At 39.0% G+C, this 18618-nt stretch overlaps 2 protein-coding genes across 5 annotated transcripts in view; one reads left to right on the top strand and one right to left on the bottom strand.

The window, feature by feature from the left end:
* Window positions 1-12580, top strand: part of CLVS1 (clavesin 1) — a 156058-nt gene extending 143478 nt beyond the window's left edge. The window contains exon 6 of the mRNA XM_019752424.3: window positions 10403-12580. Within this exon, the coding sequence (XP_019607983.1) occupies window positions 10403-10490 (88 nt within the window). The 3' untranslated portion in view covers window positions 10491-12580. The remainder of the gene's footprint in view (window positions 1-10402) is intronic.
* The window catches only part of ASPH (aspartate beta-hydroxylase), a 196583-nt gene continuing 190000 nt past the window's right edge, over window positions 12036-18618 (bottom strand). For all 4 annotated transcript variants that reach the window (XM_074318815.2, XM_019752429.3, XM_088799408.1 and 1 more), the window contains one exon: window positions 12036-14431. In XM_074318815.2, coding sequence (XP_074174916.2) covers window positions 14281-14431 — 151 coding nt within the window. In that variant the 3' untranslated portion in view covers window positions 12036-14280. The remainder of the gene's footprint in view (window positions 14432-18618) is intronic.

The raw sequence follows: 18618 nt of genomic DNA, 5'->3' as shown, positions 1-18618 counted from the left end.
AATATTAAAGAAGATCCATTAACATGCCGTCATTTGACTCAATAGCCTTAGGAAAGGTAGTTTTTATCACAAACACTAGCCATCCTTTTCAAACTCCGGTGGAATGAGCCATCCTTGTGGTCTCAGCTGTTGGCAGCTTCTGGCATTTCTCTACCTGCTCAGAGCATCACATTCTAGTTCTACCTAAGTAACCCCACTGAAGGTGTGCACCACCCATTTCAGAGGGAGGAGAATAATTCGGAACGATTGGAAGGCTCAGAAACTGACCCACAGCTCCTTGTGCCAGGCTAATTCCAGTGAAAGACAGCTCCGTGCATTTGCTGTGTGGCTATTTCAAGTTCCGGTCAGTAGTAGAAAAAAACAAACCTCTGCAGAAACATCTGCATGTTAAAAACATGATTTTAATGCTCCTTTTGACTATATCAGAACAGCTGAATCCACATCAAAGTACAGACAGCAGTGCATTCGATTCCTCAAAATTTTGCAGACCTACACACACACAGAGTATGGAATGATTGCAAAGCTAGTTGACTGGTTCAGATGGAGACTCGGCCCTAAGGCGTTTGTAGATTTCCCTCTGGCACCCTGGGTTCCTACGAAGGATTCAGGTGCAACACATACTAGTTATGACCTTGAATTCTCCCACACTTTAAGTGTACAAGGGCCACTCTGCTTAAAGGAATTCTTTGGTAAATTGCTCAATAAAATCAAGAATACTTTTGTAGTGTAAAGAATCTATTGCTCCATATTTATTTTCTAAGTCTATAGTCTTTTCTTTGGTTTTCTTCCAGAGGGCTGACATGGGCTATCCCTGTTATCTGACAAGGCAGTGTGTCAGTTATTTATGTCAGAATATCACACTCAGGGGAGTGTTAGTAAAACAATAAACACTTCCAACGTAAATCTCTTCTCCTTCAAAGAGCTCAGAGCACTTTATTGTATCTTCTAGCTCCCAGAGCCCCGTGGAGAATACGGTAATAGTCTATATTCTTTTTACAGATGCAAAACTGTGCATTAATATAACAGGAATGCATAGTTTCATAAAGAGCAACAAACTCCTTTGTAAATAAATAAAGCAAAATGTCCAGCTGCAGCTGCCAGTTTCTACCACAGCCTTCTTTGGCTCCCCTCCTAAATTCCTTCCTTCTCATCTCCAAGTTCCTGGACTGGTTTGTCTTCTGGCAGCTGAACTCTGTCCTCAGTTACATCTAATCTGCTGCCTTTCTCCACGGTAATAAACTGTCCGTGTTGATTGACTGCAGTTCTGTAAAGGTGTTCCCATGTATTTGCGTAAATGTTGTACATTTAAAAGGAAGGATCTTGAAGTATTATTGAATACCCTAGTGGTCATTATAGATGAAGATATGATTGTGCAACGTATAATTCTTAGAACACTTTTTTCTTGAATGAAGTTTTGGTGTTTTATTTTCTGATTTCATTCACTGTGCCTAAAATAGAGTTTTCATAAAAGTAGATTATTATGTTAACTGTTGGATTCATCAATGTCAATAGGAGAAATGCTTCTCTGAAAATTTGAATATTAACAGTGCCTGATGTATATGTTTATGTCCTCTGATTTCTTACCAAGTCCTATGTATTTCTTGTACAGTGTAGCACAGCATTTAAGAACATGGCTTATAGAGTCTTATTTGGGTTCAGGTCCTAGCTCCACAACTAGCTGTGGAATCTTGTGCAAAAATCAACTTCTCCAAGACTCGGTTTCTTGATCTGCAAGATGGAATGCATAATACCTACTTCAGAAGATTACTGGGAGGATTAAACAAAGACAAGGCAGGCTAAATACTTACTGCAGACCCTGGCATGTAGTAAGTGCTCAGTAAACGGTGGTGTTGTCAGTGATAATGATGGTGATGGTGATGATGGTGATAACCAACCATGGTAATGGGAAGCTCTCTTGATGGGAAATTCTAAAAATATCCAAATAAAGTTGAAATCTTCTCTTCACATTGATTCTCACATTCTCACATGATTTCAGATGTAACAAGATTGACTGATTGTTGACTGGAATTTTTGTGCACACTGACCACCCTTTGTGGCTACACATCAGATGGGAGCTACTCTCTGCAGCAGGAAACTGTGACCCGAGAAGGGATCATTTCTAGCAATAAGATACTTTAAATAAACTAAAACACTTTAACAATGACACAGGAAAATAATTATTAAGTAGCTCCTGGCAGCGTTGGATTTGACATTTAGAAACTTAGGGAAGTGAAAGTTTTTGACTGATGATACTAAATGCATTGGGCACATACTAACTTCAGGACCGGTTTCCCATGTCTGGTCAACATTTGTCATTTTTAGTATTTTTTTGGCTTTTCTAGAATGAGGTAAAAACAAATGCTGAGGTTGAGAGGTACTTAGACTATTTGAGCAACTTAGATTAAAGTCTGAGTTGTAGAACTTTGAAAAATGAAGTCTAATTATTTTCAAGAACAAATGGTGATTGTAACCTAGTCTGGTAGAGTTCAAGAAATGTCGGGGCTAAAAATATCACCGCATCCAAGATCAGCCTTTCACAGTTGGAGAATGGGGGATCCGAGAAGCAGAGTGAGGTGCTCCATAGAGTCCCACAGTGAGTCAGGGACACGGGTGACCAGACGAGGTGCCTTCCGTCAGTTCCCCTCTCAGAGGCCCTTAGAATTCTAGAACAGCAAAAAACAGCTGTAGTCGTGCCATAAAGTTAACGTTAAACTTGTTCTATGTTCAGAAGGAACATTTCTTTTTCTTCAAGTAGTTACATTTCTTCCTAAAGTTTTCTCATTTTATTTAGTCATTTAGAGATTTTTAAGTGTTTATGTTCACCTTCATTGAAATGATAACAAATTAGCAGTCTAAACTAATGAAGTTTTTTTCTAGTTAGAATTCAAGCAACAACAGTGATACTCAGAAAACAGCTCTCATGTCACATGGGGCTTTGTGAGTCAGTTTGAGGATTAAATGAGTTTCGTATTTTGCTGTGTATAATGTGTGCTTTTTGCCCAATTTTGTGAGGGAAAAATAAGGGTGCACATTATACATGGGTAGTGCTAATTCCGTATCTATATAAATGTTTTTAATTCTTTGATTTATGCTTATGAGTTAACAGTGTAACTCTAGAAATCAATAATGATATCCGTTATTATGCAAAATAATACCCTGGAATATGATAATTGGTTCTGTTGAGCTTACAACAAATTTGTAAAGATGAAGAGTTCTTGGCCATCTATGATGCATAAGTATCGTACATTTGTTACCGGTACATAAAATTTCTGGTACCTTGTATCTCTTCTTGTGTTTTGTACCATAATATGTTAAAAAATAAATGCTAAAATTCCTTTATAATATGAAAAACAAGTACCTAAATGTAAACAAATAAAAATTTGAATTAAAAAAATTAAAACAAAAGATTTTTTTTCCCTGAAAATTTGGGCCAAAAACATGGGAGAGCATTATACATGGCAAAATACGGTAATACGTGGAAAGAGCTTACAACAGTGAGGATTGGCAATGACAGATAATAATGTGGCTGAGGCCCTTTAAGATGACTATGGATTTCTAAATGAGGATTAGTGTATTACTCTGGCCTCTGCCACAAGCAAAATAAATAGTCTCTAGACCAATGAGGTCCGATAGAAATGTAGTGTGAACCACGTATGTCATTTAAGTTGTCTTGTAGCCACATTACAAAAGTAGAGAGAAACAGGCCCAATGTATACAAAAATGATAATTTCTATATATAATTTTTAAAAGTATTAATGAACTATTTTACATTCTTTTTTTTGGTACTGTCTTCAAAATCCAGTGTATACACAATGTTTACAGCCCATCTCAATTCAGACGGGCTCAATTTCAAGTCCTCAGTCACCACACGTGGTTAGGGCTCAGTGCTGGATCGTGCTGCCCTTGTTCTTGGCCTATTTACTTGTGAGCCCAATTTCACAAAAGCATCCTACTTCCATCCTTTCTGAAGGTGCATGTGCTTTCTCTTGGCTCTTATTCCTCATTATAAGGTGGGTAGTCCACCACCAAGCTCATCAGAATGAAACATAAGTACATTATACGTTTAAATTTGAGTTATAGTATGTATAGGCAAGAGCTGAGTTGAAGGTTTGGCTCACTCTAAAAATAGTTCGCTTCAAAAGTAATAGAATAGTTATTTTTCTTTGTTTAGTTTCTTTGTCTTTCCCATTCAATAAATAGTGGCAAATTGTGTTGTCAAAGTAGAGGGAGGTTTATTTTTTCACCTCTTTTCACTTTGATAAGGAAAAGGTCTGCTGCTTTACATGAGAAATACTTAGGCGTATCTTTTTTAAAAGATACTGATGTATTTATCTGGTTCAGTAAACAATAATTTTTCCCAGTAAGTATAATCACGTGGCCTGCAAGGATGATTTTGATTATGAAAAGTTTGGTAGCTGAACAGAAGAACACACGTATGTCTTAAAATATTCCTTAAAACTCCTCATTAAAGACGGTGTTGACGGCATTATAGTAGAAAGCAACCCCATATTACTTTATGCAGTTGAAAACAATTACAAACAAGTTGCACTGAAAGCTAAGTAAGTCATTATTAATCAGATGGAAATTTCTGTGTTACTTCTAAAAAGTATAATATATAAGTAAGGTAATGTGGAATAGTCTCATTACTTATTTTGAATTCTTAAAATATCAGTCTTGACCAATTTTGAACTGTTAGCCTGGTGTTAGGTTACGTGATGCATCAGGACACACGATTCTCTCTGGTAAGTTTTATATTGAGGCTTCATGCTTCGTGGCTCAATTTGTAAATGAACTCAGTAATTCCAGACCTTAATTTTTGTATCTGTAAATGAGGAAGAATAATAAGAGCTAAAAGCGAACAAGCACATATGCCAAGCTGACACTGATCTAAACACTTTACGTGCCTCCGTTCGTCTCGTCCTCATTTTCCCACCTGCCGTGACGGAGGCGCGATGGTGTCTCCATTTCACGTATGAGGAGGTGGGGCTTCAGCCAAGACCAACGAAGCCAGGGCTGGAGCCATCATTCGAGCTGAAGCCGGAGCTCCTGGGGGAATTTCCTTGATACTTTAAGTTACGGAAAGAAAAAGAGGCTGAATAGAATTATTTAGAAAAATTATATATATATATATATATACATGACTTGTATTCATCCTTTGTTATGGTATATATTGAGTATTACAATTTTAATACAGTTTTTTTTCTTTCTTAAAATGTGTATACATTTCGTGGCTCTATCTGTCTGTCTGTCTATCTATCTATCTATCTATCTATCTATCTATCTATCTATCTATCTATATTGCTTTATCTCCACATTCTCTACTTCTGTTTAGAAGTTCTCACCAGAGTATTAGACAGTCCTGTGCTATTCCATAAAACCAAGCCCCTTGTTGACTTTAAGACATAAAGCCAGGACTGTGGAACCCTGCCTGACAAAGTGATAAGGTTGGTCTCCAGAAGACGAATGGGTAGGGTCTGATTCAAATCAGGGTGTGACTGAATCACTCTGAGGCTCCTTACTGCTCTGGCCTTCCTTCTGTAACTCTTGGTGACTCCTGGGATTAAAGGGGAGAGTTCCTTGTGCTCTGATTTCGAGTCTGCATAGCTGAAGCCAGCCCATGGCAATTCATTAGTGAAAAGAATATGTGGTGATATCTGTTGAGATAAGGTAGCTAAATAAAGCTTTGGAAATAAACCTCTGGCTGAGAGCAGAGCTCTCAGTCCAATTGTAGTCGCTGCAGAATGGTCTAGCTCATGATACATGTTTTCCACCTTCATCTTGTTCTTTCTGGAATTTAATTGCCTTTAGAATCAATAAAAATTAAACCATGGCTATAGATCTTTGATGATATGAAGTGAGGAAAGTTCCAAATTTTGGAGAGGTAAAGAGATAGGGAGAAGGTAGAAAGAGGAGAGAAAGGCAGGGAGGGAGGGAGGGAGAGAGGGAGGGAGAGAGAATGAGAACATAATAGGAGGCAAACAAAACGTGGTTGTCAAGACTAGAATGAAGCCTTTGTTAGGGTAGCCTGCTACACCACTGAGATAATGATGGCTGAAATAGCTCAAATAACTCCCCTGCCTGCCCTTGGGCTTGAGCTGGCTTTCAGTGTGGGAAAGAGGACCCTAGAGAAAAATCTGAATGTTTATTTTAGCAGAAGTGTTAAGCTTCTCTTGAGAAGGCAAAGCCCCTGAATGGGGAGATTACCACCAAGAATGATCTGGACAATAGATCATAGCAAGTGGCTCCTCCATGGTTAATGCACCAAATACACAATTCCTGAGCACTGTTTACAAGTGGAGGAGACATTTTTATCAAGGAGCAGTTGATCAGCCTTCTCAGAGATCACTTTGACTCAGCTAAATGGACCGAGGGCAAGATTTAAGAAGGGTGTTTCTCTTAGTTTCATTTATCCATACTAGATTTTTATAAAAGCGACATTTGCTTATGTTTTTCCAGTACTGTTGAAATCTTTCACAATATAGTGTTACTTATGTAAAAGGTTCATGGTGGGATGAGGTGAATGGAATTATGTCCTGCTGAAAGTAAAGAGGCTTGGTCATTTTCTCCATCAGGGAAAATGCAGATAACAAAATTATATGTGGTTCTGCTCGCTCAATTCCTCAGACTTGTTCAATTGTCACCTGCCACTTACCCAAGACATACAGTTTATTAGCTAAAATAAGACAGCCTGCCTTTTGTGTCTCTGCTGTCAGTATAGCTATTGAAGGAAATCACATAGATCCAAATGTGATCCCAAGTAGAGAGTCACGTGAACAAGGACCGTGAATGATGTCATCATGTGAACGAGAGCCTTCTCCTTCCTTCCTTTCCCCCAAACACCATCTTCTCTGTGTTCCTATCATAGCATCCTGTGTGTGGGTCTATGGCTGGGTAACTGAACACTTTCGCTGTGACGCTCAACTATAATCGAATGATATTTCCAAGCCGCTGACTGCAGTGTTTGAATTTACCCCACGAATTCAAACTATAAAAAATGTTGTGAGTGTTCCACAGAGGAAGTTTAGGAAAGCACATGTACATTTTTCTATATTTTTGTGTTTTTCAAGAATGAATGCCAATAGGAAATACTTAAAGGGATCATTCATTTTAATATAATGTAGCACCCTAACTGTATTTACTAAAAAATATAAATACTGTAATTATCTTTTGTGGATTTTTGGCACATTTTGGAGAACAAACTTGAAATCAATTAATGCAGTGAGATGGTGAAACAATATTTCCACCAAAGAGTGAAGGTTTCTGAACATTAGCACATAGCAGGAAGCGTTCACAAACATTTCTGACCATGAGGAGTATAAATAAATAACTTTGTAAATTCAGTATTTGAGAATTTGTTAGTTTTTTTTATAGTGGCTCCCAAAATAGGGGAAGGGAAAGTTTGGAAACAAATCCAGTGCTCACTAAAACTACAGACAGTAATTTGGATGGTTAACAAATTCCAAGATCCAAAAGAATGGAGATAGAATGAAAATAGGAGCCAGATTTAACAGCCAAAATTTAATACTCAACCACGCACCTTCAAGATGACAGAGCAATGGCTTAATGACAGCATGTGTAAATATAGCTAAATTTTCCCTTGGCCGTGTTATGAATGCTAGAAAGGCTAATGCAATTCTAGGTGCATTTTCTGGGCTTCAACAATAGCATACAAAATGAAAAAACAGGAAGCAATAGTTTCATTCTATTCTGAAGTGACACACTGTGGGCAACCAGTTGATGAAGAGATGCAGGAGAGGGCCAGAGTGGTAAGTTTTAGAAACCTTGGCACAAGAGGAATCTGGTTAGCCTTGGTGAAGGCAGTAGATAAATAAAGGGCTGTTACGAGGACTGAGTGGATTACACATACTCTGGCAGCTCCAGAAGAGAGAACCAGAAACAGTATAGAGATGTTACAAAAAGACAGGTTTTAGTAATTTAAAGAATTTTCTAGCAGACTTCCCCCTCTAGGGGCATGGAGTGGGTTCCTCAAATTGGATATATTCAAGAAGAGACTGCATGGCCCCTTACTGAATAGTTCCTATTGGATTGATCTAGATAAAGGTCCCTTTTAACTCTGTGGCTGTGATTCACTTGCCTTGTAAAACAAAGCCAACTTGCACGAAAGAAGAGAAATGCAGTGTAAGGTTTCTAAAGTGGACTTGCCATCAGTATCCTCCATTTTCACCAGGGCCTAGAGGAAAACAGCTAGGCAGCTGTCCGAGGTCCTGGAGGGAGTTGCCCTGTGTGGGCAGATGTGCTCCTCTGGTTTTCTTCTTGTTTGTTTGTGTCTGTTTTAATGTCTTCCGGGTTTTTGGCTTTTCTGTTCCTCATCTAAATCTATTAACACCTTCCCTCCCCGCCCCTACATACATCAGACCCTTAATTAAAGCAAAGAGAGAAATGCATAGAAAATACATAAAAGAGCTGAACTAAATTATTACCTGGGACTTCCTCTGCCCTTTCTTTCTCAGGAGTAAATGAATCCATTTTACATTCAAAGCTAGGCTTGGCACCTAAAGTTGGACTGTTTCGCTGGATTGAAAGTTAGAGTAGTAACTCATTGCTTTGAGAGAATTGTGCCGATTTGCTTCTTGATTTCTTTATTTTATGCTTTCTACAGTACATACATATCCCGAATGGATATAAGAATCTTAGAAAATTATTTTTGGAGAAGTGGAAGGAACACTAAATATTTCAACTAAACAGCTCTGCAGCCTTAGGTGCACCCAGGAGCGGTGTGATGGTGATAAACCTGCCCTGTTCTCCACTCTCTATTTATGTTGCCTTTCCTATGCTACTTGATTTTTTTTTTCCTTTTGGTCTCTTAATGGAGACAATAACAGCACCACTCCTTACAGTTGTGAAAACAAGGGAGTTAATACATGTAAAACTTACAATGGCAGGTGCATAAAAACCAAATACTACTGTTAGTATACACTCTGGGGTCCTCAAGACCACCCTCAGGTTTGATAATTGCTAGGACTCACAGGACCCAGAAAAGCTGTTATACTCACAGTGATGGTTTGTTACAGGAAAAGAATACAGATTAAAACCAGCAAAGGCAAAGGTGCATTGGGTGGAGTCCAGGTGCCCTGGACGAGCTGCAAGCTTCCAGTTGTCCTCCCCCTGGTCACACAGAGCTGAATCCTCTGAGCAATGATGTGTGACAACACATGCAATGTCACCAACCATGGAAATTCACACATGCCTTGGTGTCCAGGGTTTTTATTGTGGGGAGGGGCGTCAGTCCCATAGCCATGCAGTGTGTGTGTGATCGACCTTAGCTACTCAGTCTTAAGTTCCTCTTCTTCTGCCTTCTTGCCATTAGAGGTCAAACTGGTATAGTGACCCAAAGCCCAGGGATACAAAAACAGGCATTCAGTATAAATTATATTGCTAGCATACTATGTGGCATGGTCCAAAGTCTCAGGTATACAGAGACACTTTTATCAGGCAGGATACCCTAGGGTTTAGAGGAGCCAGTCAAGGGACGATCCTAAGATCTTTGAAATGTGGAGGGTTTGGGAAACTCAGGCTTACTGAGTTAACCATTTACTGCACAGATTTATAAATTTTGCTTGCTTATTTGAACAATTTAGTTCAACCATTTTCTTAATGGTGTTTTTTTTTTAGTATGTGAACATTTATTCAATGTCTACTGTGTGCATAGCTCATAACTTTCTATAAGTTAAGAAATAATTTCAGTTTCAATCCATGTTATAAACTTAGGAAAGAAATGGTCATTACTCCAGTATGGAAGGACGCATCAGAAACTAAAGGTCACTACTATTATTGCAATAACGGTGGTAACAGAGTGCTCCATCAATTTTAAATAGTTACATGTCCAATACTTTATGTAGGTTATTAGTTTGAGTCTTTGTCAACAACGTGGGAGACAGGTGATAGTTCTGTTTTACTATCTAAAGTAGAGAGAATAAGGTCCAGAAAGTTTTAAGAACGCCTTAGCCAGGAAGCGGTAGAGTTTATATTTACTATCTGATCGAAAAGCTCAGTCTTAACGTCATGCATGAGAAGTTTCCCATGAGCTTGAGAACCAAAGGCTCTAAAAAGTATTTTGAAACATTAAAACTCCAACAAAATTTATTTGACTTTCCACATCTCAAGAGCCATAGAACATTTAGACACTGGAGAGGAGTGAGAACTCGTGTTCCTTTCACCAATAGATGAGATTTCTGCAAAGAAGATTCCCAGATCCCTCATCCCATAAAAATATGGTGTAGAAGACACAAAAGTAAGGAAAACAGAGCTATGAAAGGGGGGGGGGAATTATTTTGAGTGCCGTAATAAGGGGCATATAGAATCTGAATGCCAAGGTTCCAAAATTGTTGCCATCATGAATTGTTTGTAATCATATCTTTTTCCTTCTTTCCCCTACTGTTAGATCTCAGTCTGTGGTAGAAGCTGGGACCCTGAAACATGAGGCGAAGGGAGAGAATGAAAACACTCAACCACTCTTGGCTCTGGACTGAACCCCGAGTCAGCCCGGCTCCCGCATGGCGCCAGCCTTCAGTGGTACGCCACCCAGGAAGCACATGCGCAACTGACCCACACAGACGCGTGCATTTGGCTTGACAGAAGACCCTCTACTCCTGCCATCCAGTAATGACTGTCACGAGCTGCTGGCTGGAGCAGCCAAAGTTCAACAAAGACTTGAGAGACACTGTTTTTTTGTTTTTTAATTTTTTTTCCAGTGAGGGGATTGGAGGATGAAGCAAGGCAGTTATGTATACAAGATTCTCCCGCTCTCATATTTATGGTATTAAATGAATTGCAAAGAGAAAAACTAAATTTGACGCACACACTGCATTAGGACAAAGATTTTTCTGAGACATCATATGGAGATCCTCTCCAGTTTTTGCAATTTAAGAGTAAGTGCTTTTCCAAGTAGATACACCAGAATTAAATTGTGCAGACACAATTGTGAAGTTTAATGTCGTACAAAGCCCTGGGACAATAGTATCTCCAGTAATTTCCATTCTTACTGAATTATTTTCTTTGACCTCATCACCAGCATCAAATTGTTCAGCCTAAGAGCATGTTCTCGGAGGTCTGGCTATTTGCAATTTGCTTGTTTTGATATCCTGCCGAAATGATTTTGATGCACACCTTTTGTCAGGCGACCAGCTGATTATCATGAGCTGACTTTAAAAGCAGGCACACAATTTGAAGTATGATTACTTCATCTTTGCAGTGGTACTTCCCAGAGGCTCTGTGTGTCTGGAGATGGTGGTAGTAGAAGCGGGGAGGGTCCCATCGAAAACACATGTCAGTGATTGATGACTCCATTCCAGTGGCCTTCGCTGGGGTCACAGCAGCAGAGAAAAGTGCTACTAAAGCATTTAACCCCCCACCCTCCTGCAACCAGTTAAAAGGGTAGAGAAAGGGCCTGGCTGGTGCTGAGTGGGTAGGTATTCAATCACGGAGGAAGACCCTTAAGGATGGGTAAATATGCAAGTAATGAAAATAAGAGAAGACTAGGAATGCAGGATGAAATGCCAAAGATCATTTTATTTCTTTGTCTATTCTCCTTAGCAATGGAGCCCCCCCCGCCCCCACTATCCATTCAAAGGAAATTAGATAAAAATAAAGATATCATGGAATATGATATCCTTACTTGTGCCATGTTTCCCAAAACCAGTTGTATGTTTTTAGGTATCTCTTATTCCCCCAGCCATCTGCATGACATGGGCATTCGTTAGTGTGACCAGTGGGTGCTCAATGGCAAATAAAAATAATTTAGTTGATAATGAGCAGTAAAACATGATGTGACATTTTAAGGATTTGGGAGGTTAATTTGTTAGTTAAAAAACTCAAAGGAAAGAAGGATTGAACTGGCCACAAATCACCCCAGTGGATATTATTACTAATCTTAACCATTTATTACATCTCTTTCTCAATGGATCTAGTGTTTTCATTTTTTTCTACTATTAGAGAATAATAACATAAGTAGCTTTTGTATTCCACCCTTGAAATAAAATTGAAATAGAATTAAAAATATTTCTCAACCAATTGCATCACAGTATTAATAAAACCAATTTATTCTCTGTAGACATTTCAAATAACAAAATAATAACACGGAAACAATTCTACCAATGCAGTGACTGAAACACTTTCCTTATATACCATGACATATGGAAGAAAGATGAAGAATTAAAGTGAATTAGAAAATCCATTTTATTACTTGGGTTTATAAGATAGTTGTTGAATCCAAGTATTTAAAATGCTATTGGAGTCAATTATTGCCAACCTTTGCAACAGTGATATCAATTCTAGCTTTTTAATTGGCAATATTTAGAATCCTACTATAGTGACATGATTTTAAATACCATATTATAATTACTAAGTTAAGAGCTAGTTTTCACTCTGTTCCATAATTTCATTACATGAATGTAAGATGGTGGTTCAACAATGAGAACTTATACTTTGAATTTATGTGTATGCAATATACATACAAGAACCAAATTCATTAAGTGTCATGAATGTTACCACATGAGCATTGCATTGTATTGTTCTTTGTCAGTCATTTCCTCTGTTCAATAAATACTGAAGGACACAGATACCTTTTTATTTTTCAAGAGTCGGCTTTTTCTTCTGGACTTTGGTAATTAATTTTGCTATTTTTCCTCACATACTTCAGCTGTTTCAGTGAGACTTTTGAACACTGGCAAAACAGAAGGGAACACAAAAAGTACTTTGCAAATTCTTCTCCTGGAAGCTAATATGCTTCAGGAGAAGCAAAAGAGGTCCATTTTATTTGAAATAACTGTTTTCAAATGAGTTCAAGAAAGCATGCTCCTTTGTCGTTAGATGGAAAAGAAAGCACGAGTGTTTTTTTATACCTGTGAATGAAATTTGGTAACCTATGCGTCATTTTTTCAGCATTTTTGTTCATATTGGCTTAAAATTCAGTGCACAGATATCACATTCTTAAAGCTAACATTTCTGGTTAGCTTTAATTTAAAAAACAAAAAACAAAATGTAATGCATTAACAATTTACTAAATGAATGACTTGTCATCTTTGGAATGAGTTGGCAAGACCATTTTTCAACTTATTTCTATGCTGTGGATAATAGTAAAGCTAAGCTATGGATAATAACTGCTCTTTCAAAGTGATGCTTAAATGGCAGAAGTTTCTCAAGCCAGGGAGCTGGAAGAGTCTTGAAAACTCTTTCAAAGAGCAATCTTGACATCCTACACTCAGGACCTGGCATGCTTGGTTTTCCACTCTGCCATCCTTCATATCCTTACAGAACTGTGATGGGAATCCTCTGAAAGACTGGTCCTCGCATGGACCTACAGTAGGTGAAGACACTGCAGCCCAGCCCCGTCTCACAGACAGCACAGAGGCCGGCGCCAGACGTCCTAGCAGCCACCAATCCACTAGATCCCAAGAGAAAATGTTTACATGGGAAATTTGACCTTTTTAATTTTACTCCAGCCTTCATACTTAGCATTAAAATTTTTTACATGCGGCATTTGTATAACGCAATACAAAATGATTCCATGTCTAATTTCAGTGTAAAAGCTTCCTCTCAGAAAGAAATGCTGTCTTGACAGTATCTCTACCACTCGCGTAGTGAGGAGAGACATGAAGACACTTTGACTCTCAATAAGAAAGCAAACGGACTCAACAGGCAGGGAACCGCACAGTTCATAGACGTTGGCGTGATTATGTCTTTCTCCTTTGTATTAGGAAAATAAAATTGCTTTTTTTCATGAGTGTCTTTGACTTAAAATAATTAAAAGAGGGCAGTCCGAGTCCACTGGGAAAGTTACCATTAAACAGCTAGAAGTAAAGCATTTACATAGCTTGTCGCTAAAAGTAACAAAAAAAGTAGTGGTACGTGATGAAAACATCTAGCTACTCTAGAAAAATATAATTGCATAGAAAAATTACAGGCTAAAGTAATCTTTTCACAGTTTCTACATATATTTTCACTGTACACTGATTTAACCTATTCTAAACGGAAAAAAATATCTTTGGCTGGCAAGGCAGATGCTATCCTGAATTCGCCTGAAATACATGCACCAGATCGGTGCTGTCACGGGATGAAATACGGCAGGGTATTTTCTAAGTGACCTGTAGCGAGGCAAACAGTCCCTTTAGTGTGTTCTAACCCTAGCAGGAGGTTTAGAAACTTTCAGGCTGCAAATCAAGAGAATTAAGGGCCTTGGTGTTTGAACGTCTGTGCCCACACCCAAGGGCAGAGAACCAGAAGGCAGCCTCTCTCCAGTGAGCCCTGAGCCCGTATGACATGCTAAATTGCAGGAAGGCTACGTCTCTGCTGGGGTGTCAGCTCTGGGTGCCACACATCCACGATGAATATCAGCCGGAAAGACGAGGCGTCTTGCCACACCTCGTGCTCGAAGGAGTCGTCAAAGATGAGCACCTTGCCTTCTTCCCACGTCCTGAAACAGAAACACACGGATTTTTGTCATTCCTATGCCTGGGGATCGGTTTGTATCTATGTGTAGGAAGGTACTGCCAGGATAACCTTTGCAGTATGAGCAGATAACTGGACCCCACAGGCCAGAACTTACTCTTTCCTTAGTGATTAAGAAAGAATTTCAGGATTCGTACCATGAACACCAATTTTCAACGCTCAGCACTGAAGGTGTACAAAGGGCAGGAGACTGGTGATAAAAGCATCCTTATTCTTGTTAGGAACTTAGGAAGCCTTGCTTAGTTGGACAAGCATTCAAGAGTGCCCAGGCTCATGCCCGGCCAGTGACAGCAGGGAGTCCTCCCTGGAGTTTCAGAGATGAGTTTAGACCTACATGCAGTGACCAGCTCTCCAGCTTCTCTATGCCCCGTACGATACCTGGAACGGTTTCTGAGCATCTCCAAAGGGTTCTCTTTTCAAACCATTCCATTGGTTAAAGCTCCACTTTATGGAAAAAATTTCCATTTTATGGAAGGGTAGATGGTTTATATTTTTTATGTCATCTGTGAAGCAAGTGGGTTATCCATGGAGTGTTTTCCATCAAAATACCCTTTAGGGCCGACAGCACTGCTTCCTAAGATATCTGTACAGGAGCTAAGATCTAAGTATAGTGTAATTTTAAGTAAAGAAGTCAAGAGAGGAATCTGCCTTTCAAATCCAAAGAAAGTTTACTCACCATGCTAATGTTCTCTTCTTTTTCAAATAGGTATTAACTACCAATACAGTAAATGCTAAGTTTTGTTTTTAAAAGAAAAACTTTTTACTAGGAAATCTTCTTTAGATGTTAAAATTCCACTCAAGAAGCTAAAATTGTATATCTTGGGTTAGCAAGTAATTAAAATTATAGGGGGTAAAATATAGGGGCTAGCTTGATTACAAGTTATTGCATTGTCATAAGGACATTTTACTTAGAAAAATGATTTGTGTCTTTTTATGTTCATTACTAGGTGATGAATCAGTATTAAATGAAGTAATATTACATATTGTAGGGTTTCTCAATCTTGGCACTATTGACATTTTGGGGCCAGATAATTCTTTATTCGGGGGGCTGTCTTGTGCTCTGCGCAGTGTGTCTGGCGTCTACCCTCTAGATACTAATAGCCCTCCCCCACCAAATGTGGCCAGCAAGAAACGTCTCCAGTCATTGCCACATGTCCTGAGAGAGTAGGGGTGAGGTGGGAGGCAAATTCATCCTAGATATATTAAAGAATCTGACAATAAAATTTCTAAATTACTTAAAGTAACTGATAAAGTCACAAACATCCGCCAAGCTCTCCCGACCCTCCGACACACACACCTTGTGCTGCCTCACACTCCCCGCCTACCATCTTGCATTCGATAAACAAACATTGCTTGGCTCTTTGGTAGGCTTCCTCTGAAGGTGCAAAGAGTTCTACTGAAGTTCCATCCATGTATAACAAAGGACAGAAATATTTAGACTCAGGAGAAATATACAGACTCAAATAAATGACAGAGTATGTATTCATTACCTGCAAAACCAAACTTGAAAAGCAAGGCAAAGCTTAAGAAAAGAAAAACAAAAAATGACAAGAGAAAAAGTGAAATGACTCATGGCATATACAGTGTGGTGGTCATTTTCTAGGTCTTAGTGTCATCAGTGGGATGGAGCAATGTTAATGGGTACCACTGACGAGCCTACACTATAGGCAGCCGATAAGGGTGAGGGGGTGTACTCAGAAGGGAAAAGCAGTACACCCATGTCATAGCAGCATGACTCACAGTAGCAAAAGGCGGAAGCAAGCCAGTGTCCACAGACAGATGAATGGCTATACCAAATGTGGTATCTACATACAATGGAATACTACTCAGCCTTAAAAGCAAGAGAATTCTCACACATGGAATGAACCTTTGGGACATTACGCTAAGTGAAATAAACCCGCCACAGAAGGACAAATATTGCATGATTCCACATATGTGACATATGTAGTCAAATTCATATAGATGGAAAGAATGACGGCGATCTATTGTTCCGTGGGTCCAGAGCTTCAGATTTGCAAGATGAAAGGAGTTCTGAGGATGGATGGTGTGATGGTAGCTCTGAATGTCCAAAACTGTACATTTAAAAATAGTAAGATGATACATTTTATGTTATGTGTAGTTTACTACAATTAACTAAGAAAAATTGGTAAAGGTAAAGGGGAGTGTGTGGTACAAGGGAAAGGGGGAGAGAAGCCACACAGACTGATGGAAAAGTCATTTAAAGGAAGGCAGATTTAACCCTCTTGGCTCTGCCATTTTCTAGTATGTGACTCGGGTGAGTTACTAGCATATTTGAGACTTTTCTATCCTCATGTGTATACTTGATGTGAGCATTAACATATGGTGGGCACATAGAAGATATTCAATTAATGGTAGAGAATATAAAACAGAGGAGGAAGGAAAATATTTAAAAAATTGGGAAAAGATAAAACATAGAGGTGATAATGTTGGGATGTGGCATAATGTTACCAACAATGGCCTTAGCATCCATCTGCGTGAATTAGCCTTCATTTGAGAAAACGGAACTCTTCCAAGGGGATGAGATAGCAAACATTTAAGACAATCCTTGAAATACACTTTGTGCTGCATTGACAAGTGATTCTCAGTATTTTTGTGGGTGACAGAGAATCTGAAACCTATTTAAAACACCGGAAGCAATTAAAGTAACTAGAAAATTGTAGATTGCACAAAATGACATTTTTTCACTAGATTCTTATAGGTATAAGAAAGGCAAAGATTTCAGAATGCTTGGTGGAAGAAAAATCTTGGACATTCCGTTTCCATTCATGAATATAAATTCCCTGTAAAGTGCCCAAGGCCATTAGCGCTGGAACACACTGGTTCCTTTACAGAACACCAGGGTCTTTAAGGGTGGCATTTAAGTTACCACTCGTTTGTGGCTGTTCAGATATTTAAAATCAAATATGGACTAGTGTCAACAATTGATTAAACAATTTTGAAACATCAAATCTAGGAGCTATTCCAAAGGGTTGGATTTCTTTAGGGCTGTAAAGCTCATGGGTAGTGTGTCCTGTGAGATGTCTATTTGCCCTTCCAAACATTTGCCCAGAAAACGGCAGAGATGCTCAACTACTTAATATAAAAGATACTCAATTACTTAATAGATTCTTAAATGTAGATTCTTTCTGAATACTTAAAAAAGTGGTGTCCTTCGATCACCTATCAGAGTTGGATGACTCTCAGAGGAGGAAAGGAAGGGACACTAGAACCCTACCCATGGGATATGCAGACTGAAATGAACTGGGGCCATATGAGAGCTGTATCACCAGCCTGGGAAAGGATGAGAGTTTTCCACAACAGAAAGAGGCAGGGTACAAGGATCTCAAAGGTCCTGGGATCTCTTCTGAATGAAAAAGAAAGATTCTCATTGCAATGCAAAGAAAGAGTTTTCAGGCTACTTGCTTTGTGAATAAAAGGTCCACTAACTATGATTAAGTTCCACTCAAGGTGACATGGGAAGAGCCATCTGGAGCCAGGACTTTCAGAGCGGCCTTTGAAAGAAGGGGCCTGCATGGCCTTGCTCAGAGGGTTCGGAAAAGCTGGACTGGAGATGGGCGGCTGTACACCTTTCCCTGGACGGCTACTTTGGCTTATTTCTAGAATGTCTTACCATGCTGAGAAAAGAATGCCTCTCCTTGGTTTTCAAAAAGATACAAGACTATCTGGCCACAAGACAAAGTGATATCATATAATTCCTCAATTTCTCAAATTATGATAATTAACGATGATGATACAATGGTGGCAGCACATACCTAATAACTGTAATTTTGTCATAGAATTACCATCCGTATTAATAATGCTAAGTAATGATACTAGTTGCTTATGGAGTCTTCCACCTAAAAACTTCGTAGACCTTAGTGATCTTTCTAAAACATTCTCAGGTAGGCAAATGACAGGGTTTTAATTTTCCAGGAAAGCAATCACATGGAAGCAAGTTCAGATATCTGCAGTGATACTGTGATTCTGTGGAAGAAGCAGGAAGCCACTAGACTTGCTCTGTTACAGCCCAAACCTTTAGGTCATGGCACTCGGGGATATTCGTGTGCCTTGATGCTACGCTGAGGTGACCAGTATGGTATTTAAACAGGCTGAGTGGAATACAGAAGAGGGTTAAAGAGTTCGGCAATAAGG

Source organism: Rhinolophus sinicus, chromosome 7 (genome assembly GCF_057876585.1).
Source record: "Rhinolophus sinicus isolate RSI-liver-muscle chromosome 7, RSI-T2T, whole genome shotgun sequence".
Classification (NCBI taxonomy): domain Eukaryota; kingdom Metazoa; phylum Chordata; class Mammalia; order Chiroptera; family Rhinolophidae; genus Rhinolophus; species Rhinolophus sinicus.
The sequence above is the reverse complement of the archived record's forward strand: the minus strand, read 5'-3'. Positions and strand labels throughout refer to the sequence as shown.